The sequence below is a fragment of the Salvelinus sp. IW2-2015 genome, unplaced genomic scaffold (assembly GCF_002910315.2).
Source record: "Salvelinus sp. IW2-2015 unplaced genomic scaffold, ASM291031v2 Un_scaffold463, whole genome shotgun sequence".
NCBI classification, from domain to species: Eukaryota; Metazoa; Chordata; class Actinopteri; order Salmoniformes; family Salmonidae; genus Salvelinus; species Salvelinus sp. IW2-2015.
Genome location: NW_019942557.1, coordinates 633,554 through 657,668, shown reverse-complemented (window position 1 = coordinate 657,668; position 24,115 = coordinate 633,554). Strand labels below are relative to the sequence as shown.

At 43.3% G+C, this 24,115-nt stretch overlaps 1 protein-coding gene and 1 pseudogene across 5 annotated transcripts in view; both read left to right on the top strand.

Moving 5' to 3' along the window:
* LOC112068350 (E3 ubiquitin-protein ligase Midline-1) overlaps positions 1-1,658 on the top strand; it is a 76,467-nt gene extending 74,809 nt beyond the window's left edge. For all 5 annotated transcript variants that reach the window (XM_024135481.2, XM_024135480.2, XM_024135482.2 and 2 more), the window contains one exon: positions 107-1,658. In XM_024135481.2, the coding sequence (XP_023991249.1) occupies positions 107-455 (349 nt within the window). In that variant the 3' untranslated portion in view covers positions 456-1,658. The remainder of the gene's footprint in view (positions 1-106) is intronic.
* A 4,309-nt stretch (positions 1,659-5,967) lies between these two features.
* LOC112068356 (conserved oligomeric Golgi complex subunit 3-like) overlaps positions 5,968-24,115 on the top strand; it is a 39,027-nt pseudogene continuing 20,879 nt past the window's right edge.

Sequence of the window (24,115 nt, the reverse complement as noted above, 5' to 3'; positions counted from 1 at the left end):
ATCTAAAAATCTCTAGGACGCTAGGAGTCCTGTCATTTCCCACAGGTGCTATTTGACCTCTACTAGAGAACGAGCCATTAACATGCTATTTTTCTATCTTCATCAGGTTTGCTGTGGGCGTTGCTTACAAGTCAGCACCGAAACACGAGTGGGTCGGCAAGAACTCGGCCTCGTGGGTATTATCTCGATGCAACAACTCCTGGGTAGTACGTCACAACAGCAAGGAGATGCCCATCGAGCCGTCCCCCCACCTGCGTCGCGTGGGGGTGTTGTTGGATTACGACGCCGGGTCCCTGGCCTTCTACGATGGCGCTGGCTCACAGCACCTGTACACGTTCGACATCACCTTCGCTCAGCCAGTCTGTCCCGTGTTCAACGTGTGGAACAAGTGTCTGACTGTTCTCACGGGGCTGCCCATCCCAGACCACCTCGAGGGGACAGACTGCCAGGATTAACAGACCAGCTGATGCAACACAAAGACACAAAGGGAGCAGAACAGACCCACTTCAGCCTCACCTGGCTGCCTTTTGTGTCACACCATCCATGCTGTTTGAAACAGAACAAAGCCATGGTGCCAGATAAGTCTCCAATCATGCTCTTATAGAAGCAAATACATTTTTTTTATTATTATTTATGGAAACCATTTATTGGGTTAAAAAAATATTGTAGATTTTATTTCTTGCTTAACACATTAATATTCACTGCTATATTTATGCTTGTTGGTTTTGGGATGCGCTTAGAGAGGAAGGTGGGTATAACCTTTTGAAGTTCAGTCAAATTTACAGTATTTTTAAGCAGGCAGTGGTTAGAGCGTTGGGCCAGTAACCAAAAGGTTGCTAGTTCGAATCCCTGAGCTGACTAGGTAATATGTCTTTCAGTTGTTCTGCCCCTGAACAAGGCAGTTATTCCACTGTTCTTAGGCCGTCATTGTAAATAAGAATTTGTTCTTAACTGACTTCCCTAGTTAAATAAAACAAAATTAAAAGCTCTGAGATGAGTTTATTTCATTCTTACACATACTGTAGATTGTTGATCTTTGTCCATGTATCAATCGTTAGCAGCATGTTGCTAAATGTTTTACGTGTAACCTGTTTATTTTGACATGTCATCATGACACCAGTTCCTCTGATTACAGGGCAGTTATAACAGGAGTATTCATCTACAATCTTCTGTTTCATACAAGATCCTCTCTATCATTTTTCTTATGTATTAGGATGATGTTTGTGAAAATAAACACGTTAAGAGTTATTTGAATAGTTAATCTGCCTCTTTTACAACTCTAAAATCACAGCACTTCTAATGCACTGACAACTTGACTATAATTGACAAACTCACAAAGACACAATTCTTCATCTCTTTGTCAAAAAAAAGCACTACGATGTTAAAAAAGTTGATTCATGTTGAAAATGTAAAGTTTTAAAGAAAAGCCATTTTAAGTGAAATTTCAATACAGAAATAATGTCTTAATTGTAATTAAATACAACATGTGCAATCTCTGTAAATACCTTCATGTTTTCTTCTCACGTGTTGTCTCTGCATGTTCATATGCCGGTACATTTGGTATTTGAGCAATTTGACTTTTTTCCGATGCATCATTATTTTCACACATTCCTTGTTAAAAATGTAATAAAATTACATAAATAAAGTGTGAATTGTAATGATAATGCTTTTTATTTGTCTGCTACCTAATCTTAACTGTAATTTTCATTTAATTCAGACACACACTGTAGGCAAAACAAAGAAAACCACTTGATATTTCTTGTCTTAGATTTATTTCACCGATTATAAGGTCTCATGAATGTTAGGTGGCTGTATCGCTATTATTCTACAGACCACTGCAGCATCGTACAGCAACGATTAAGTTGTGATGAGATTTCTTCTGACATCTCTTTTTATCCTCCAGTAAGACCACTGGGACCCCGATCCTTTCAACTAGTAGTAGACTTAAAAAAAGATGTGAACTTACTGTGACCTCACCATCAGACACCCTCGTGACATGGATCATGACAGAGCCCGAGTGCACGAACACAGTCCAGCTAGAATGATGTTGATTGGAGACGTCTGTAAATAATTTGTTTACAAAAAAAATTATTTAAAGACGGTGAAAAAGTTTTGCTGGTCAATTTGATCAAATGTGCATTTGTGTTATTTACACAGTAGCTTAACATACACTTGTTTGTTTAAATAACATTATACAAGCTGAAAAACGAGGTATTTACACAGTATAATAACATTCCTTTATTTGTTTAAATAAAAGTATACAGGGTGAAAATAGCAGGTGCAGTAGTTAGGCCTACCTAGTTTTCAGAATAAGATGTTTCTATGTTGGACTGTAGCCGTCTATTCAAAACGAATGCATAAACACAGCTAAGGCAGGATGGAACGTATTAAATCTGCCCTTTAATCTTGGACAAAGTATTGGCTTGTGGCTTCACCGAGGTTGGCGGTTGTTTCAGTGATACGGTACTGGAGACAATCCCAATAGAGAGGGGATAGAAAGAGATTCTATCCATGCCAACTGATTAAGAGGTTATCTAAGTCACTGAAAACATGGTTCAAGAAATCCTATTTATTTTATTGCATGAACATTTAGTCATTTCAGAGCATTGAGAGAACAGTGGATTTGCATGCAATCTGACACAGAATGGGGTTAACAGCGGTCTGAATGCCCTGAGGCCATTATGAAGCAAAGATGGTGTTCAAGTAGTCATACTTAAGATTAAGTAACATAATTGTAGTACAGTACTATTGATTCTGGGCCTGCAAATTATCATTTTTTAAATTCCAGATACTAAAAATGCTTTTTATTCTGCATGCTTTTCAAAAGAAGGAAACAAATAAATTGCTTCATCAATACGGTGTACTATTTGATGACTGATGAACAATCTAAAGCTGTAGTCTCAAACACTATATTTTTTAACATACTGTATTAATGAACAACACATTGGAAAGACTTATTAAGCAACAATATCAGCAGATTTTTATATCAAATTATTATTTGAAATGTATAATCGGATGTGGATTATATGTCTTGGATATACTTTACAGTACATTCACCATTTTTCCAGGGAATAGCGAAGAAACATGGAACATATCAACGTTGGGCAAGAAAATTATATTTTAACTGACGGTAAATTGGTTGTTTTTCTACCACAACAAAGAAAGAACATTCTGTTAGAAGAACATTATCTATGTAATTGAATTTTCTCCTTTATTCCCCCACTCTTTTATATATATATTTTATTTATTTAACCTTTATTTAACTAGGCAAGTCAGTTAAAAACAAATTCTTATTTACAATGACCTAACCCGGATGATGCTGGGCCAATTGCACGCCGCCCTATGGGACTCCCAATCACAGCCGGTTGTGATACAACCTGGAATGGAACCAGAGTCTGTAGTGACGCCTCTAGCACTGACCCGCAGTGGCTTAGACCACTGCGCCACTCAGGAGCCCCTTATGAAGATAAACATTTCACATAAATAAAAGCAGATTGTTTGGTTGAAAACAGAGCATAACAACTACAGAGAAGGAAACACAGACGAAACTAGTGATATGTATGTCTGCCTAATGTTTGTGTCATTACTAGATGCAGATCTCTGAAGTTTCTTGGGACTTATCGATCCACGTCTAGACAGACTGCATGCTGGGGGCAGAAACTGTCTCATACCCCGTCATAATAAAGTGGTTGGTTAGACACAACACGTGGCTGTCAGTCTGGTTCAAGGGTTCTTGCTTTCACAAAACATTCCACAGACAGTACTTTTGGGATTGCTCTTTGTATAAGTGTCTCTTTTAAAAAATACATTCAGCACAACCTATGTTGATTTACAAACCAGTACAGTTTGCTATGGTTTTGTCTGATATTATTGTAATTCTGAGAGTCATACAGAAGTGTTCCGTATGCCTAGCTATATCCCTAGGTTGTGGAAAAATCAGTTATTGGATGTAAAATCTGATCCAGGGCTCCACCTGGTGGTATATGTCACTGTCTCAGTATGGTAGCAGGTAAAAACACACACATTACAATCTACCTACACGTTACACATACTAACAGTGTCTGTCACCTAGCCAAGAATTCTCAACTCAACTCCACCCAGGTAGCAGATACCAAAAGGACATTCTTATTAATCTAATTCTAGGAGCGATGGGCAACAGCAGTGAGTGCTTCTATGCTGTCATGCAAATTGATGCTTTGGGTTATGTCATTCCTCTGTTTAGTGAAACAATGTCAAAGAGTTTCCTCAATGGGGACGTGTGTCTTTTTGGGTGTGTGTGTCTTTTTGTCAATAACAGCTGGTGCGCGATGTCTAATATTAAAGAAGTCTCGAGATATTGCTCGCCTGAGGTAGAGTACCTTATGATAAGCTTTAGACCACACTGACTACCAAGAGAGTTCTCATCTATATTATTCGTAGCCGTCTATTTACCACCCCAAATCGATGCTGGCACTAAGACTGCACTCAACCAATTCTATAAGGCCATAAGCAAACAAGAAAATGCTCACCCAGAAGCAGCCCTGCTAGTGGCCAGTGATTTTAATGCAGTGCAAATTTAAATCAGTTTTACAAAAATTTTACCAGAATGTCGCATGTGCAAGCAAAGGAAAAAAAGCTCTAGACCACCTTTTCTCCATAAACAGAGTTGCATACAAAGCTCTCCCCTGCCCTCCATTTGGCAAATCTGACTGTAATTCTATCCTGATTCCTGCTTACAAGCAGAAATTATAGCAGGAAGTACCAGTGACTCGCTCAACACAGGGGTGGTCAGATGACGCAGATGCTACGCTACAGGACTGTTTTGTTAGCACAGACTGGATTATGTTCCGGGATTCATCCAATGGCATTGAGGAGTGTACCACCTCAGTCATCGGCTTCATCAATAAGTGCATTGATGATGTCGTCCCCACAGCGACCATACGTACATATCCCAACCAGAAGCCATGGATTACAGGCAATATCCGCATCGAGCTAAAGGCTAGAGCTGCCGCTTTCAAGGAGCGGGAGACTAATCCGGACGCCTATAAGAAATGCTGCTATGCCCTCAAACGAACCTTCAAAACAAGCAAAGCGTCAATACAGGATTAAGATTGAATCCTACTACATCGGCTCTGATGCTCGTCAGATGTGTCAGGGCTTGAAAACTATTACCGACTACAAAGGGAAACCCAGACGCGAGCTGCCCAGTGACGTGAGCCTACCAGACGAGCTAAATGCGTTTTATGCTCAATTCGAGGCAAGCAACACTGAAGCATGCACGAGAGCACCAGCTGTTCTGGATGACTGTGTGATAACGCTCTCAGTAGCCGATGTGAGCAAAACCTTTAAACAGGTCGACATTCACAAAGCCGCGGGGCCAGATGGATTACCAGGACGTGTACTCAATGCATGCGCGACCAACTGGCAATTGTCTTCACTGATATTTTCAACCTCTCTCTGACTGAGTCTGCAATACCTTCATGTTTCAAGCAGACCACCATAGTTCCTGTGCCCAAGGAAGCAAAGGTAACCTGCCTAAATGATTACTGCCCCGTAGCACTCACTTCGGTAGCCATGAAGTGCTTTGAAAGGCTGATCATGGCTCACATCAACAGCATCCTCCCGGATACCCTATACCCACTCCAATTCTCATACCGCCCCAACAGATCCACAGATTACACAATCTCAATCGCACTCCACACTGCCCTTTCACACCTGGACAAAAGGAAAACCTATGTGAGAATGCTGTTCATTGACTACAGCTCAGCATATCCAGGATCCTGGACTTCCTGACAGGCCTCCCCAGGTGGTAAAGGTAGGCAACAACACATCTGCCACGCTGATCCTCAACACTGGGGCCCCTCAAGGGTGTGTACTTAGCCCCTCCTGTACTCCATGTTCACCCATGACTGCGTGGCCAAACACGACTCCAACACCATCATTAAGTTGCTGACGAACCAACAGTGGTAGGCCTGATCACCAACAACGATGAGACAGCCTATGGAGAGGATGTCAGATAACTGGCAGTGTGAGCAAGACAAAGGAGCTGATGGAGGACTACAGGAGAAGGCAGGCCCAACGTTCTTATCTCTTTAACATCAACTAGGCTGTAGTGGAGCGGGTCGAGAGTTTCAAGTTCCTTGGTGTCCACATCACCAACGTTCTTATCATTGTCCAAACACACCAAAACAGTTGTGAAGAGGGCATGACAAAACCTTTTCCCCCTCAGAAGGCTGAAAGGATTTGGCATGGGTCCCCAGATCCTCAAAAAGTTCTAAAGCTGCACCATCGAGAGCATCCTGACCGGTTGCATCACCGCCTGGTATGGCAACTGCTCGGCATCTGACCGTAAGGTGCTACAGAGGGTAGTGGCCCCAGTACATCACTGGGGCCAAGCTTCCTGCAATCCAGGACCTATATAATAGGCGGTGTCAGAGGAAAGCCCATAAAATTGTCAGAGACTCCAGTCACCCAAGTCAAAGACTGTTTTCTCTGCTACCGCACGGCAAGCGGTACCAGAGCACCAAGTCTACAACCAAAAGGCTCCTTAACAGCTTCTACCCCCAGCTTCTACCACCAAGTCATAAGACTGCTGATTATATAGCTACTCGTTGTTTATTATCTATGCATAGTCACTTCACCCCCACCTACATGTACAAATTACCTCAACTAACCTGTACCCCCGCACACTGACTCGGTACCGGTACCCCCTGTATATAGCCTTGTTTATTGTTATGTTATTGTGTTACTTTTTAGAATTTTTTACTTTAGTTTATTTGGTAAATATTTTCTTAACTCTTCTTGAACTGCACTGTTGGTTAAGGGCTTGTAAGTAAGCATTTCACTGTAAGGTCTACCCTTGTTGTTTTCGGCGCATGTGACAAATAAAGTTTGATTTGATGTTACAGACTTGCCACTGCATTGGAACAACACTGTTCACTAAATTCCACCTGAGCATAAACCCTAATGTATCACCTTAATTTCCATGTGCAACGTTTTAAGCCTTTCAACGTTTCAACCAATGAAGTCTGCATGTGTTCTGAAAATAGTCATACTATTGGAAGCTGTAGTCACAGTCCTCCCCCTTTTTGGAACTCCGCCCTTTTTCCGGAACAGGACCTAGTCTGCTGCTGACGGGTTTCCACTAGATAGCACAGCCACAAAGAAAAATTGTCAACGCCTGTATAGTAAAAATGTATGAAAACAAAACATGTATTGTTGGTGTTCATTTAAGGTTAAGGCGTAAGGTTAGCAGTGTGGTTAAGGTTAGGATTAAGGTTAAGTTTGAAATGAAAATTTTAAAAGTTCAATTGTAGAAATAAGAGGAGTTTATGACTTTGTGGCTGTGGTAAATAGCGACGACCGCGCTGACGTTGGATGTTGCTGAGGAGGATGATGATGGCGTACACAGACCATTCTCTCCTGGATCTGACAGATTAAGAAAGACGTGAAAAACTGTCACAGTTGGACCGGCGGACAGATGCCATGGCTCCTCTGACAGATAAACAAACGGACTCCGTTCTTGACATCCGAGCTGCTGCTGAAACCCTAGGCTAACTAGCTAGCTACTTCCCAGAGTTGATCAACTTGTCTGATTACTTATTTTGAGGACGCTAGCTAACTCACATACCTGGCCAAGTATTGAAGTGGGTCATGTCATGCCATTGTCATTGTAGTTAACTGCTCAAACCCGTTGGCTAACCTTAGCTAGCTTAACTGTTTAGCATTTTGAGATCTAAATCATCACATTTGATTTGACACATGCGATGAATACAACAGGTAGAACTTACAGTGAAATGCTGAATACAAACCCTTAACCAACAATGCCGTTTTAAGAAAAAACTAGTGTAAAGTATTTACTAAATCAACTGAAGTAAACTACTTATAAAAATAAATAAAAATTAAAGAGTAACAGTAACACGGAACCCAAACGTGCGCTATTGTGCATAAATATATTTTGCCCCCCCACACCAAACGCGATCACGACACGCAGGTTAAAATATCAAAACAAACTGAACCAATGACATTCATTTGGGGACAGGCCGAAAAGCATTAAACATGTATGGCAATTTAACTAGTTAGCTTGCACTTGCTAGCTAACGTTAATTTGTCCTATTTAGCAAGCTTGCTGTTGCTAACTAATTTGTCCTGGGATAAAAACATTGAGTTGTTATTTTACCTGAAATGCACAAGGACCTCTACTCCGACAATTAATCCACACATAAAACGGCAAACCGAATCATTTCTAGTCATCTCTCCTCCTTCCAGGCTTTTTCATCTTTGAATTTATATGGTGATCTCATCTAAACTTTCATAGTATTACCACGACAACCGGCAACAAAGTTCATCTTTCAATCACCCATGTGGGTATAACCAATGAGGAGATGGCACGTGGGTACCTGCTTCTATAAACCAATGAGAAGATGACTTTCAGCGCGATCTGCGTCGGAAATAGGAATAACTTCTATTTTAGCCCTTGGCATCGCAGACGCTCGTTGGCGCGCGCAAGCAGTGTGGGTGCAATAATTGAATTAACATGGATTTCTAGATTTATTTTGCGACGCTCGCGCACGCGACTGTCCGGTCTGGTCAGCATGTAACGAGGCTATATACAGGGTACCTCAGAGGCACAGGTTAGTCGCGGTCATTGAAGTAATATGTACATTTAGGGAGAGGTAAAGTGACTGCATAGTTATAAATCTGACAGTGCCGGTCTCATTCAACCTTATTTTGCATTTCCCATTCAGATGCCCATTGAGAACTTGTGTAGCCTGACGTCTTGCTCTCTGCGGTCCCCATTCAGACAACTGTGCTAAGCTCCTCAAAGAACAGGTGGGGGAACACCTACATGTAGGCTATGTGACTGTGTCAGAACCAACATGTAGGCTATGTGACTGTGTCAGAACCAGCCATGTAGGCTATGTGACTGTCAGAACCAGCCATGTAGGCTATGTGACTGTCAGAACCTACATGTAGGCTATGTGACTGTCAGAACCAACATGTGGCTATGTGGCTGTGTCAGAACCAACATGTAGACTAGTGGACCGTGTCAGAACCAACATGTAGACTTTGTGACCGTGTCAGAACCAACATGTAGACTATGTGACCGTGTCAGAACCACATGTAGGCTATGTGACTGTGTCAGAACCAACATGTAGGCTATGTGACTGTCAGAACCAACATGTAGGCTATGTGACTGTGTCAGAACCAACATATAGGCTATGTGACTGTCAGAACCATCATGTAGGCTATGTGACTGTCAGACCAACCTGTAGGCTATGTGGCTGTGTCAGAACCAACATGTAGGCTATGTGACTGTGTCAGAACCAACACGTAAACTATGTGACTGTGTCAGAACCAACACGTAGGCTATGTGACTGTGTCAGAACCAACATGTAGGCTATTGGAAAAGCCAACTGACATTTACTCCTGAGGTGCTGCCTTGCTACACCCTCGATAACTACTGTAATTATTATTTATCTGACCCTGCTGGTCATTTATGAACATTTGAACATCTTGGCCATGTTCTGTTATAATCTCCACCCGGCACAGCCAGAAGAGGACTGGCCACCCCTCATAGCCTGGTTCCTCTCTAGGTTTCTTCCTAGGTTTTGGCCTTTCTAGGAGTTTTTTCCTAGCCGCCGTGCTTCTACATCTGCATTGCTGCTGTTTGGGGTTTTAGGCTGGGTTTCTGTACAGCACTTTGAGATATCAGCTGATGTACGAAGGGCTATATAAATTGATTTGATTTGATTTGTCAGAACCAACATGTAGGCTATGTGACTGTGTCAGAACCAACATGTAGGCTATGTGACTGTGTCAGAGAACCAACTTAGGCTACAGTGGTTCGTCCTTTAAAAATTGCAGTGTACTGCGGTGCAGTTTGCATGGTGCCGACAGAATTCAATGGCACTTTATTTAAGTGTGAAGCACTGGGACCATTAATGCTGGTTAGTGCTAGTTTGACCACTAGAGGGCATCTTTGAGAAGCATTTGATTGTCGCCCTGGGTGATATGGCCTATAAGTAATATCGGAGGTTTGGACGATTCACAATATATATCTCGATTTCTTGTTTTTCTCTAAACAAATTAAAAAAGGCCAAGACATAATTCTTAACTTCATTTTAAAAAGACCTCAAGGCCTATTTGTGCAAAACAACTGAACAACACACACCCCCGCACGTCTATTCTATTGTTTAGGAATGTTTGACCACAAGCTGTTTGAATATGTAATTTATATAATAATTTTAATTGAAAATGTATTAATTTAGTTAATTTGTTATAATTAGAACAGCCTGTGGTTATTTGTTATTGGACTGGCAGAATGACACAACTACTAACACATTCGCCTACAGCTGGCCTGAACATCACTATTTTGTATGCACTTTAATTATCCAATGTCACGCTTACCACTGGCGAGGTAAAGCCTGAGCCCAAAGCACTGCTGGCGGGTCCAGTTATTCAAGCCCAGTGCTTTTATCATGTTGCTCCCGCTGTCAGTTGTCATGCACACCTGTCGGTCTTCACTCATCTTCCACGATGCCAGAGAGTCTTTGAGACCCTGGGCTATTACTTCACCCGTATGATCATCGGGGAAGTACGACGTCTGGAGGCAGACATTTAGCAATTTCCAGTCTTCGTTTATGTAGTGGACTGTCAAACTTAGGTATGGCTCTAATGTTCTGCTCGGCCATAGATCGGCTGTGGTGGAAAAATAAGAAACACTAGCCAGCTTCTCTGCCACTCTTTCACGGGTAGCAGTGTATAATCGCGGCAGGGCCATTTTGGTGGAACTCTTACCGCCGCTTTACTTCTCCGGCGTGGTTACAATTCCTGAAAGGCTGTCTAGGGTTGTGATTTGTGGATAACCTCTGTGCATGTGTTGTCACGCAATTGGGACATGATTTGACATTGGGCTGACAGAGAAGACCGTGAGATGCTGCATTTGTAAAACGTTACAACATTATAACAGAACCTCGATTCTTGGGATATAGGCATTTTCCATACCGCGCTGAAACATAAACTCGAATATATCTAAAAGAAAATTGATATCGCCCAGCCCTATTTGATAGCCTTCAATAGTGGCTGTACTAGAGAATTTAAAACCTTTTTTTGTAAGAACATAGTATATGGGACTGATTTTAAGAAATTTTGCTCAATTAATTTGATTAATATTAGGGTTTTTCTATTCCAAGAAAAACTAAAAACCCTCTGGGTTTCTGCTAGGATGGAACGGAAAATATGGTACTGTACAACGTGACAGTCGGGAGTACAGTACTGGGCTATTTAGCTAAAGATTCCCCGTGTCGTGCGGGCACGCGGGAGACTGGGGTTCAATTCCCCGACGGGAAGGAAGGAGTAGGCTGTCCTTGTAAATAAGAATTTGTTCGTGACTGACTTTTAAATAAAGGTTAAACTAAGAGCATAACATTTCTACACCATAATTGTAGTCTAACCAATACCCAAATGGAGAGTCAGTGAAAATAAAAATCTCATTGATTTATCAAGACCAGTCCCCATGCTTGACTCAGAGCAGTGCAAAACAGTGCTAAAATAGTTGTAGGCTTTTGCTTCAAATCCTATTGCTTCCAACTTCAATATGCTCTTTAAATAAGACCTACACCACTATTAACAGCATATTACTCAACACTAGTGAGACTCACATCGCCTACGGTAGGCCTACTGTATATCGAAAAATATGACGTGACTCTCCGACAATAATTACATATAGAGGATTGGAGAATATTTCTGTAATTCAGTGATATTCATTCCCGTTGTAAATCGTTATGGATCCATAACTAAATAAACTTTTTATCATTATTTTATTAACGAAAGCATAAATATGCCATTATTAGTTACATTATTTTAATTTGAACGTGCAGACTACCACTAAGAACAGAACAGCGGGAACGTTTCACTAGTCAGTGCCATTATTAGTGCAATGCCCCTTAAAGTGTTGCTCTGTGCTACCTTGGGTGGGGGTCCACCCCCCCCCCCTTCCTCCTCCTCCCTTCCCCATGGGCTAGATCGGTCTTCTGTGCGCGGCTCTGCGGCCCATCCCGTGCACCCTGCCCTCGTGCCTTGAACCTTGCGCGGTTTCAGTGGATACAGCTGAATCCCATTGTGCGCCACTCGGGAGCCATGACCAATATATATTGTCCTGCTAATAACAGGGTTAATAATATATCTGTGAGAATATCCAAACGGATATCCACAAGCCAAAAATGAACTTGTGCACAATTATCAGTTTCTATTTAGGTTTATGTCGCCCATTCATTGTCAGTTAGAGACACAGTAGGACCCAAAAGCATAATCAGTGCTCTAACTCCCCCTTGTGGTGGTCTGGAGCAATGAAGTGGTGATGCAGGGTAACGTACTAAACCACAAATTACCTCTAAATTCCGCAGCATAATCGCAAAACATTTAGTGGAGAAACGACTGTAGATGTAGGTTATTTGACACAGTCACGTAGCCTACATGTTGGTTATCTGACAGTCACATGTTGGTTATGTGACTGTCAGAGGCACAAAAAGTACCAACAGAACAAAGTAGTATGGACCTGTTTCCATTTGTAATGGAATAAAACGTCAGACATGAAATGTCAGCCTGTTATCTAAATCCTAGTTCCCTGCCAACAGATAGTTTTCTCTTAAACAGTCAAAACTGGTGGCTCTGACTGAGAACGTACAGCAGAAGCTTTCTTACAACAACGAGTTGGAGAACATCAACACGGTTAGCTGTCTTTTACATTTTTTTATTAAACCCTGTACCCATCCTCCTTTCTGTGGCATTTTAAATCCTTTAGCAAATGTCATTGGTTAATCTTTTTCCTGACTCGAGCCTTGCAAAAGATCATTCTCGCCCTGTCTCTGCAGAAATTAAACCCGCCCACACTGTCTGTAAACAGTGAAGGATTTATACCAATGCTTTCGAAATTGGATGACTGTATAGAGTATGTTTCTTCCCATGTAAGTATATTTTCAGCCCACAATGGAAAGTATGTATTCTACTGTAGAGCTGTGTCTTCATATTGGCTGATTAACTTTTTTTTCAGCCACAAACTTTAAGGATTACCCAGGATTACCCAGTGGCCAAAGTTCCAACAGTGTCTGTCTAAAGCCATGCTCTTCATGAAGACTCACAGTGTGAACGCTATGCAGAATCTCACCAGCCAGTTAACACAAAGGGTAGGAAGAAGTCCTCGGCCGCTTTTTTATTATCGATTTTGACTTGGTACTGGTACACACAAGTCTTCTGTCTTGAGTTGTCTGTCTGATTTCAAATGTATTTTTCTTTCAGGATCCATTGGACAATGCCTTCACACTGTGTCAAGTTCAGAGCAGCTGCACCCAAAGTCAGAGTGAGTATAATGATTTATTTATTCTGTTGGAATTTAACATCAAATTCGCTAAGCCATCCTTTTGGTTGTAAAACTCTGTGTTGTGTTTGTAGAGATGAATAATAGTGATTGTTCTTTCAGATGCTGATTGAACAAATGGAACAGAGGTCAGAGAGAAGACTTGAGTGAGTATTGGGTTCATGTACTGTATGATCATGGCTTGTCAGGATCGCCTCACCTACTGTGGTGTGTTCTGTTATCTTTATGTAATTCAAATCAACCAAATACAACAGGTGTAGATCTTTACAGTGAAATTCTTACTTACAAGCCCTTAACCAACAGAACAGTTTATAGAAAAATACCTTAAGAAATATAAGTAACAAATAATTAAAGAGCAGCAGTAAAATAACAATAGCTAGGCTATATACAGGGGGTACCGGTACAGAGTCAATGTGCGGGGGCACTGGTTTGTCGAGGTAATATGTACATGTAGGTAGAGTTAAAGTGACTATGCATAGATTATAAACAGAGAGTAGCAACAGTCAATGCAAATAGTCTGGGTAGCCATTTGATTAGCTGTTCAGGAGTCTTATGGCTTGGGGGTAGAAGCTGTTAAGAAGCCTTTTGGACTTAGACTTGGTGCTCCGGTACCACTTCCCATGCGGTAGCAGAGAGAACAATCTATGACTAGGGTGGCTGGAGTCTTTGACAATTTTTAGGGCCTTCCTCTGACACCGCCTGGTATAGAGGTCCTAGATGGCAGGAAGCTTGGCATCAGTGATTTACTGTGCCGTACGCACTACCCTCTGTAGTGCCTAGCGGTCGGAGGCCGAGCAGTTGCCATACCTAGCAGTGATGCAACCAGTCAGGATGCTCTCGATGGTGCAGCTGTAGAACCATTTGAGGATTTGAGGACCCATGCCAAATCTTTTCAGTCTCCTGAGGGGGAATAGGTTTTGTCATGCCCTCTTCACGACTGTCTTGGTGTGCTTGGACCATGTTAGTTTATTGGTGATGTGGACACCAAGGAACTTGAAACTCTCAACCTGCTGCACTACAGCCCTGTCGTTGAGAATGGGGGGGTGCTTGGTCCTCCTTTTCATGTAGTCCTCAATCATCTCCTTGGTCATGTTGAGGGAGAGGTTGTTGTCTTAGCACCACACGGCCAGGTCTCTGACCTCCTCCCTATAGGCTGTCTCGTCGTGGTTGGTGATCAGGCCTACCACCGTTGTGTTGTCGGCAAACTTAATGATGGTGTTGGAGTTGTGCCTGGCCATGCAGTCATGAGTGAACAGGGAGTACAGGAGGGGACTGAGCACGCATCCCTGAGGGCCCCCTGTGTTGAGGATCAGTGTGGCGGATGTGCTGTTACCTACCCTTACCACCAGGGGGCGACCCATCAGGAAGTCCAGTATCCAGTTGCAGAGGGAAGTGTTTAGTCCCAGGGTCCTCAGCTTAGTGATGAGCTTTGAGGACACTATGGTGTTGAACATTGAGCTGTAGTCAATGAGTAGCATTCTCACATAGGTGTTCCTTTTGTCCAGGCATGAAAGGGCAGTGTGGAGTGCAATAGAGATTGCATCATCTGTGGATCTGTTGGGGCGCTATGCGAATTGGAGTGGGTCTAGAGTTTCTGGGATAATGGTGTTGTGAGCCATGACCTGCCTTTCAAAGCACTTCATGGCTACAGAAGTGAGTGCTACGGGTCGGTAGTCATTTAGGCAGGTTACCTTAGTGTTCTTGGGCACAGGTCCTATGGTGGTCTGCTTGAAACATGTTGGTAATACAAACTCAGACAGGGGGAGGTTGAAAATGTCAGTGAAGACACTTGCCAGTTGGTCAGTGCAAGCTTGGAGTACATGTCCTGGTAATCCATCTGGCCCAGCGGCCTTGTGAATGTTGACCTGTTTAAAGGTCTTACTCACATCTGCTACAGAGAGTGTGATCACACAATCGTCCCGGAACAGCTGGTGCTCTCATGCATGTTTCAGTGTTACTTGCCTCGAAGCAAGCATAGAAGTAATTTAGCTCATCTGGTAGGCTTGTCTCACTGGGCAGCTCGTGGCTGTTCTTCCCTTTGTAGTATGTAATAGTTTGCAAGCCCTGCCACATCCAGATTAGCCACTCATCGCCGGATCCTTACAAGGCACCCCGATCTCCTTCCGCACGGTTGGTTAAGAGCCAATAAAATGGCAGCCATCCCCTCCGGCGCCATTATTATTTACATTTATTTCCTACACATGTTCTGTCATCTATGTGTAATGCCTACCCGAGTTACATTTTTTACATTTTACATTTTTGTCATTTAGCAGACGCTCTTATCCAGAGCGACTTACAGTAGAGTGCATACATTTTTACATACTGAGACAAGGATATCCCTAACGGCCAAGAGCAGACGCTCTTATCCAGAGCGACTTACAGTAGAGTGCATACATTTTTTTATTTTACATACTGAGACAAGGATATCCCTACCGGCCAAACCCTCCCTACCGGCCAAACCCTCCCTAACCCGGACGACGCTATGCCAATTGTGCGTCGCCCCACGGATCTCCCGGTTGCGGCCGGCTGCGACAGAGCCTGGGCGCGAACCCAGCCCAGCCTGGGCGCGAACCCAGAGACTCTGGTGGCGCAGCTAGCACTGCGATGCAGTGCCCTAGACCACTGCGCCACCCGGGAGAGTTCTGTCATCTATGTGTAATGCCTACCCGTGTTCTGTCATCTATTTGTAATGCCTACCCGTGTTCTATCATCTATGTGTAATGCCTACGTGTTCTATCTTCTATGTGTAATGCCTACCCGTGTTCTGTCATCTATGTGTAATGCCGACCCGTGTGCTGTCATCTATGTGTAATGCCTACCCGTGTTCTGTCATCTATGTGTAATGCCGACCCGTGTTCTGTCATCTATGTGTAATGCCTACCCGTGTTCTATCATCTATGTGTAATGCCGACCCGTGTTCTATCATCTATGTGTAATGCCGACCAGTATTCTGTCATCCCCAGGTACCATCAGCTGTTGGAGGAGATGCACCAGTGCTACCTGGACCAGAGAGAGCAGCTCCTCAGCCCCAGCATCACAGCCACAACTGCAGACTTGACCAGCCAAAACAATAAAGACCACTGTGACCATTAGTAAGACCAGATGGCTGACGTTTTATGGGCTCCTAATCAATTGTGCTATTATTTAGTGTGTTTTTTTGCATTATTTGTAACGTATTTTGTACATATTATGACCGGAAAGAGCTTCTGGATATCAGAACAGCGATTACTCACCTTGAATTGGACAAAGATGTTTTTCTTTAACGAGTCGGACGCAAAGGATTTACTCCAGATACCCGACCAGGCCCAAATCTCAGATATTCGCGTGAAGAGAAGACACAGATACAGGGGACGCAGGTCAGGGTGCCTTGTGAGAATTTGTCTAAGAGTGGGTAACCCGCCTCTACCATCCATCCTATTGGCCAATGTGCAATCATTGGAGAATAAACTGGATGAACTCCTGTCAAGACTATCCTACCAACGGGACATTAAACTGTGATATCTTATGTTTCTCTGTGTCCTAGACTGAACAACGACATGGATAACAAGGGGTGGCGGTCTGTGTCTATTTGTTAATAACAGCTGGTGCGTGAAATCAAATATTAAGGAAGTATTGAGGTTTTGTTCGCCTGAGGTAGAGTATCTCATGATAAGCTGTAGACCACCCTATTTACCAAGAGAGTTTATCTATATTTTTCATAGCTGTCTATGTACCACCACAAACCGATGCTGGCACTAAGACCGTACTCAACGAGCTGTATAAAGCCATAAGCAAACAAGAAAATGCTCATTCATAGGTGACGCTCCTAGTGGCCGGGGACTTTAATGCAGGGAAATTTAAATCTGTTTTACCTCATTTCTACCAGCATGTTACATGTGCAACAAGAGGAGAAAAAAAACTCGAGACCACGTTTACTCCACACAGACGCTTACAAAGCTCGCCCTCCATTTGGCAAATCTGACCATAATGCTCTCCTCCAGCTTACAAGCAAAAACTAAAGCAGGAAGTACCAGTGACTCGCTCAATATGGAAGTGGTCAGATAACGCAGCTGCTAAGCTACAGGACTGTTCCGCTAGCACAGACTGGAATATGTTCTGGGACTCATCCAATGGCATTGAGGAGTATACCACATCAGTCACCGGCTTCATCAATAAGTGCATTGATGACGTTGTGGTAGGCCTGATCACAGACAACGATGAGACAGCCTATCGGGAGGAGTTCAGGAACCTGGAAGTGTGGTGCCAAGACAACAACTTCTCCCTCAATGTGATCAAGACAAAGGAAATGATTGTGGACTACAGGGAAAGGTGGGCAGAGTGCGACCCCATTCTCATCGACGGGGCTGTAGTGGAGCAAGTTGAGAGCTTCAAGTTCCTTGGTGTCCACATCACCAACAAACTAACATGGTCCAAGCACACCAAGACAGTCGTGAAGAGGTCACGACAACGCCTATTCCCCCTCAGTAGACTGAAAAGATGTGTCATGGGTCCTCACATCCTCAAGAAGTTCTACAGCTACACCATCGAGAGTATCCTGACTGGTTGCATCACCACCTGGTATGGCAACTGCTCAGCCTCCAACCGCAAGGCGCTACAAGCTTCCTGCCATCCAGGTCCTCTACCAGGCGGTGTCAGAGGAAGGCCCTAAAAATTGTCAAAGACTCCAGCCACCCTAGTCATAGAGTGTTCTCTCTGCTACCGCACGGCAAGCGGTACCAGAGCGTCAAGTCTAGGTCCAAAAGGCTTCTGAACAGCTAATTAAATGGCTATTTGCATTTATGCTGCTGCTTCTCAATGTCTGTCATCTATGCATAGTCACTTAACCCCTACCTACATGTACATATTACCTCAATTACCATGACTAACTTGTACCTCCGCAACATTTACTCGGTACTGGTACCCCCTGTATATAGTCTTGTTGTTATTTTATTGTTGCTCTTATTTTTTTATTGTAGTCTTATTTATTTTTATTTATTTTATTTTTTCTTAACTGCATTGTTGGTTAAGGGCTTATAAGTAATCATTACACTGTAAGGTCTACACCGTTTTAAACAACAAGGACCGCTGTGCATTAGTAAGCTCACAGTATTTTACTGAGATCTATTCACTTGTGGTTGGTTTTATTTTATTTGTCAGATACAATTGCATAGATACTGTACAAACACATTACTGAAATGATATTATCTGAGAAGCCTTCAACATGTTTTGCCAGCGCTGTCTTTTTGTCCTGTGTTCTCTTCCCAGGTGCGTAGTGGCTTTGCCTTCATGTTTCACGTCTGTCAGGATGAGCACCAGCTCTACACTGACTTCTTTTCCAAACCCACACCTAGACTAGAGGAAGTACAGTACCCAAACCCACACCTAGACTAGAGGAAGTACTGTCTCCAAACCCACACCTAGACTAGAGGAAGTACTGTCTCCAAACCCACACCTAGACTAAGGAAGTACGTGTCTACAACCCACACCTAGACTAGAGGAAGTACTGTCCTCCAAACCCACACCTAGACTAGAGGAATGTACTGTCTCCAAACCACACACCTGAGACTAGAGGAAGTACGGTACCACAAACCCACACCTAGACTAGAGGAAGTACTGTCTCCAAACCCACACCTATACTAGAGGAAGTACTGTCTCCAAACCCACACACTATACTAGAGGAAGTACTGTCTCCAAACCCACACATATACTAGAGGAAGTACTGTCTCCAAACCCACACATATACTAGAGGAAGTACTGTCTCCAAACCCACACCTAGACTAGAGGAAGTACTGTCTCCAAACCCACACCTAGACTAGAGGAAGTACTGTATCCAAACCCACACCTAGACTAGAGAAGTACTGTCTCCAAACCCACACCTAGACTTTATTTTTTTTTGTAGCACCATCCCTTAATCCTAATGCTCACTGAAGCTCAGAGCTCTGTACAGTATATGTTTGTCTTGACGTAAAGGCTCACATGAATGGATATTTCCTTGTTAGTATTCTCCTTTCTTTTTCTTTAATTTATTTTCTTTCTTTTCTGTCTGTCCTGTCTGTCTTATCTTTTTACACCTGATGGCTTTACTCTGTGAATTAACAACGCGAGAGCTGTAACATTCTACACAGTGAATGTTACACACAACATGTATCTAAACATTCCACACAAAACATGTATCTAAAACTGATCAGGATACTAGCTAGTGTTTCTCTCATGTAGAAGAAATGCATTTTCACCATACTGTCATTTCCAGAGGACAACTCAAACTGTGACCTTTTAAAATGCAGTGAGTGAACTCACTACAGAGCCTTTGCTCACTGGTGGGAAAGTGAAGGAGTTTACCCCCCCCCCCCCCCCCCCAGTGAACTGCTGGAGAAGCTGTGTCTGACGCTGTATGACGTCCTGCGATCGCCTCATCATCCACGGTATCCACCTGGAGACCCTGTCAGAACTCTGTGGCATCCTAAATAATAAGATGCTACAGAGACCACGTCCACAAGAACCGTACTGTCACTCGCAAAACAAAGGACCTCTCTGGTTACTCTTACCATCAAGCTATAGTATGTTACATATTTACCATAACGTATTTTCAGAGAGCAGTGTAATTAGGCCTACACGTCAACAGATAAAACATGTCCTAGGACATGGTATTTCTTTCTAAAAGCGAGGGTGTGTAACCAGGCTGAGTAAGAAGTGTATGACATCATGGTGTGTAGCTGGTCAGCTGGGGTGTTTGAGGCGGTGGTGAAACATGCTGCAGGATGTCCAGGAGAGTCTGGTCTACAGGACACACATCTACATCCAGGCTGACGTCCCCAATGACCTGACCTATCCTGAGAAACTGGAGATGATGGAAGTGGTTTGATTGACTGCTGTCTTCAGTCAGTAGGAGGAAGTTGCCCCTATATACTAATCTACGGTCTGTTTTCCCCTTGTAATGGAATATTTAACATTTCAGTTTTTTTTTTACCTTAATTTAACTAGGCAAGTCAGTTAAGAACCAATTCTTATTTTCCCTGGATGGGAGACCAGGTGCTGCTGGAAGCTGGTGTTGGAGGGCCAGTAGGAGGCACTCTTTCCTCTGGTCTAAACAAAAAGATCCAATGCCCCAGGGCAGTGATTGGGGACACTTGCTCTGTGTAGGGTGCTGTCTTTCGGATGGGACGTTAAACGGGTGTCCTGACTCTCTGAGGTCATTAAAGATCCCATGGCACTTATCGTAAGAGTAGGGGTGTTAACCCCGGTGTCCTGGCTAAATTCCCAATCTGGCCCTCAACGCATCGACGGTCACCTAATAATCCCCAGTTTACAATTGGCTCATTCATCCCCCTCCTCTCCCCTGTAACTATTCCCCAGGTCGTTGCTGCAAATGAGAACGTGTTCTCAGTCAACTTACCTGGTAAAATAACGGTAAAATAAAAATAAATAAATAAACAATGACGGCCCTCACTGGGCCAATTGTGCGCCGCCCTATGGGACTCCCAATCATGGCCGTTTGTGATACAGCCTGGAATCGAACCAGGGTGTCTGTAGTGACTCCTCAAGCCCTGAGATGCAGTGCCTTAGACCGCTGTGCCACTCGGGAGCCCAGTTAAGAGTGATTAACACAATGTTCCCTTTCTGTAATATTTCCAGTGTTCTGGTGGTAGTGATTGACACTGATTCATTATTGATTCTGTGAAACACTGATTCTGTAGCAGCTGACAGTCACCGCCCTTTGTTTTGACTTCTACAAGGTCTTGGCCTGGCGTTTTACAGTACAGATGTTGACAGTACACTTGGTGCTGTCTGAGTAGAATAGAAAGAGCCTGTCTCCAAGATGCCTGTTAGATGTGTTCTGTGCTGGAGGCGTCTCCCTGTTCAACTTGTAATAAACTACGGCCGGGCATGAGTAATCGAACAGATGTCAAAGCTCGATCTTTAACCAGAGATTTTTTTTTTAAATGAATTGAATACAGTAAAACTATTTGGTGGCTCATTTGACCATGCTTGTCAATTATGAACATTTTGAACATCTTGGCATAGTTCTGTTATAATCTCCACCCAGCACAGCCAGAAGAGGACTGGCCACCCCTCATAGCCTGGTTCCTCTCTAGGTTTCTTCCTAGGTTTTGGCCTTTCTAGGGAGTTTTTCCTAGCCACCGTGCTTCTACGCCTGCATTGCTTGCTGTTTGGGGTTTTAGGCTGGGTTTTCTGTACAGCACTTCGAGATATTAGCTGATGTACGAAGGGCTATATAAAATAAACTTGATTTGATTTGATTTGATGTGGCTGCCCGAACGGGCAAGTGCCATTTTGTCTTAAAGACAATGTTAATTTGCTTTGACTCTAGTGTTCCATGTGTACATGTGCATTTGCAGGGCACAACAAAAAGGAAGCCAAGCCAAGCATCACGCCCTTCTCCCTAAATTCCCTTTCCCCTCCGTGTCTCATTCATTCAATTGTGTTTCGACCTCTCCATATACACACACAGACACACGTCCTGAGTGTGCACACTAACTCCTGTTAGGCCTACAGAAATAAATGCCTATAGAAACGTATCTAACCGATGGTATACACAAGCTACAGTCCTTGCCAAGTGATCATAGTTTTTATCACAAATTTAAAAATCTGAAAATATTGTGTTGATGTTGTCCACCATGTTGTCCCTGTGTTGATGCTGTCCACCATGTTGTCCCTGTGTTGATGCTGTCCACCATGTTGTCCCTGTGTTGATGCTGTCCACCATGTTGTCCCTGTGTTGATGCTGTCCACCATGTTGTCCCTGTGTTGATGCTGTCCACCATGTTGTCCCTGTGTTGATGCTGTCCACCATGTTGTCCCTGTGTTGATGCTGTCCACCATGTTGATGCATGGGATTTGTTGGCCCTCCAGAGATCAGTCTTCCAGGGTTTATCTCAAGAGGCCTTATCTGCTTGCATCCAGTCCCTGCTCAAAGCCTCTGATGTCGTCCTCAAGAACAAGGTTGGTGCAGATTTATTTTAGGCACAAGGACAATGCGATGCACGTGATGCGTTACGTTATACATTCAGTGGCCAGTTTATTAGGTACACCAAAATGGTTCTCTCCGACAGACAGTGAGTCACGTGGCCATGGCTTGCTATGTAAAGCAGGCAGACGGGCATTCAGTTACTACTGTTCGATTGAACGTTTGAATGGGCAAAACGAGTGACCTAAGCGACTTTGAGCGTGGTATGATCGTCGGTGCCAGGCACGCCAGTTCCAGTAACTCAGAAATGGCCTCCTAGGGTTTACAGAGAACGGTGCGACAAACAACAAAACATGTGGTCAGTGGCAGTCCTGTGGGCAAAAACTGCTCGTTGATGAGAGAGATCGAAGGAGAATGGCAAGAATCGTGCAAGCTAACAGACGGGCCACAAACAGACAAATAACAGCGCAGTACAACAGTGGCGTGCAGAACGACATCTCAGCTAAAAACAAGAAGCACGAACACTGAACAATTGAGAAGTGGAAAAACATTGCCTGGTCCATCGAATACCGGTTCCTGCTGCGTCATGTTGATGGCAGAGTCAGGATTTGGTGTAAGCAGTATGAGTCCATGGCCCCATTCGGCCTGGTGTCAACAGTACAGGCTGGTGGCGGTGGTGTGATGGTGTGGGGAGTGTTTTCCTGGCACATGTTAGGTCCCTTGATGCCAATTGAGCAATGTTTCCATACCCCAAATAATTCAGACTGTTCTGGAGGCAAAGGGCGGTCTGACCCGGTACTAGATAGTTATACCTAATAAACTGGCCACTGAGTGTACATTTCTGATTGTAAAGGGTGTCATTCGAAAACAAGCCCTTCACCTGTTCACCTTTTTTCTTCTGTAAAAATGGGTCAATACTGGTTTTCTTTTTGGGGAAAAGGTTAACATTTTAAATATTCTGATGTTAAAGTTACTGGTGTGGTTTCATCTTGTACGGACACAAGTAGACGGTCAGCTGTTTCTGATCAAACACCTGTTCATCATGAGGGAACAGATGGTCCCATCCCACACAGACCTTGCCATCAAGGAGATCTCTCTGGACCTGAAGAGAACCAGAGGTGAGATGGTGAGGAAGGGAGAGAAGAGGTTCCTTAAAACCTGTCATCACATTAGCATAATCAGTCGTGGATGACTGTTGTGTCCAAAATGCACATATGACTATTATAACTTGAGTTACTGTATAGCCTTCTGTATCTGTCGGTAGAATTGCTCCTGTTCTGGTACTTCCAAGGGCGGATTTAATTTGTAACACTAGAGAGCACTCTAAGCCTTCTTCAGCAAGATCCATCTGTTCTTTTCCCTTTTTTAAAATCAGATGCTGCCTTCAAAATGAACCCCAAATCTGTACCTAGTTTCTTCAGACTGAACAGCCACAATGCCATCCTATAAGTTATTTTAGATGTAAAGCTTTAGATTTAGTTTAAATACATCATACACATATAGGACCAGGGGTTTCTATGTCAGGAAAACATCATGGCCCTATATGTTATCTGAGAGGTCCCTCATCTACAATACCAGTTACTAGTAACTAATTTAACCTCTCTCTGGACCTAATCTACAGTACTATGTACTACTAACTAACTAATCTCTCTCTGGACCTAATCTACAGTACTATGTACTAGTAACTAATAGTCTATGAACTAGTTAACTAACTACCTCTCTCTGGACCTAATCAGTACTATGTACTAGTAATAACTAACCTCTCTCTGGACCTAATCTACAGTACTATGTACTAGTAACTATACTCTCTCTGGACCTAATCTACAGTACTATGTACTAGTAACTATACCTTG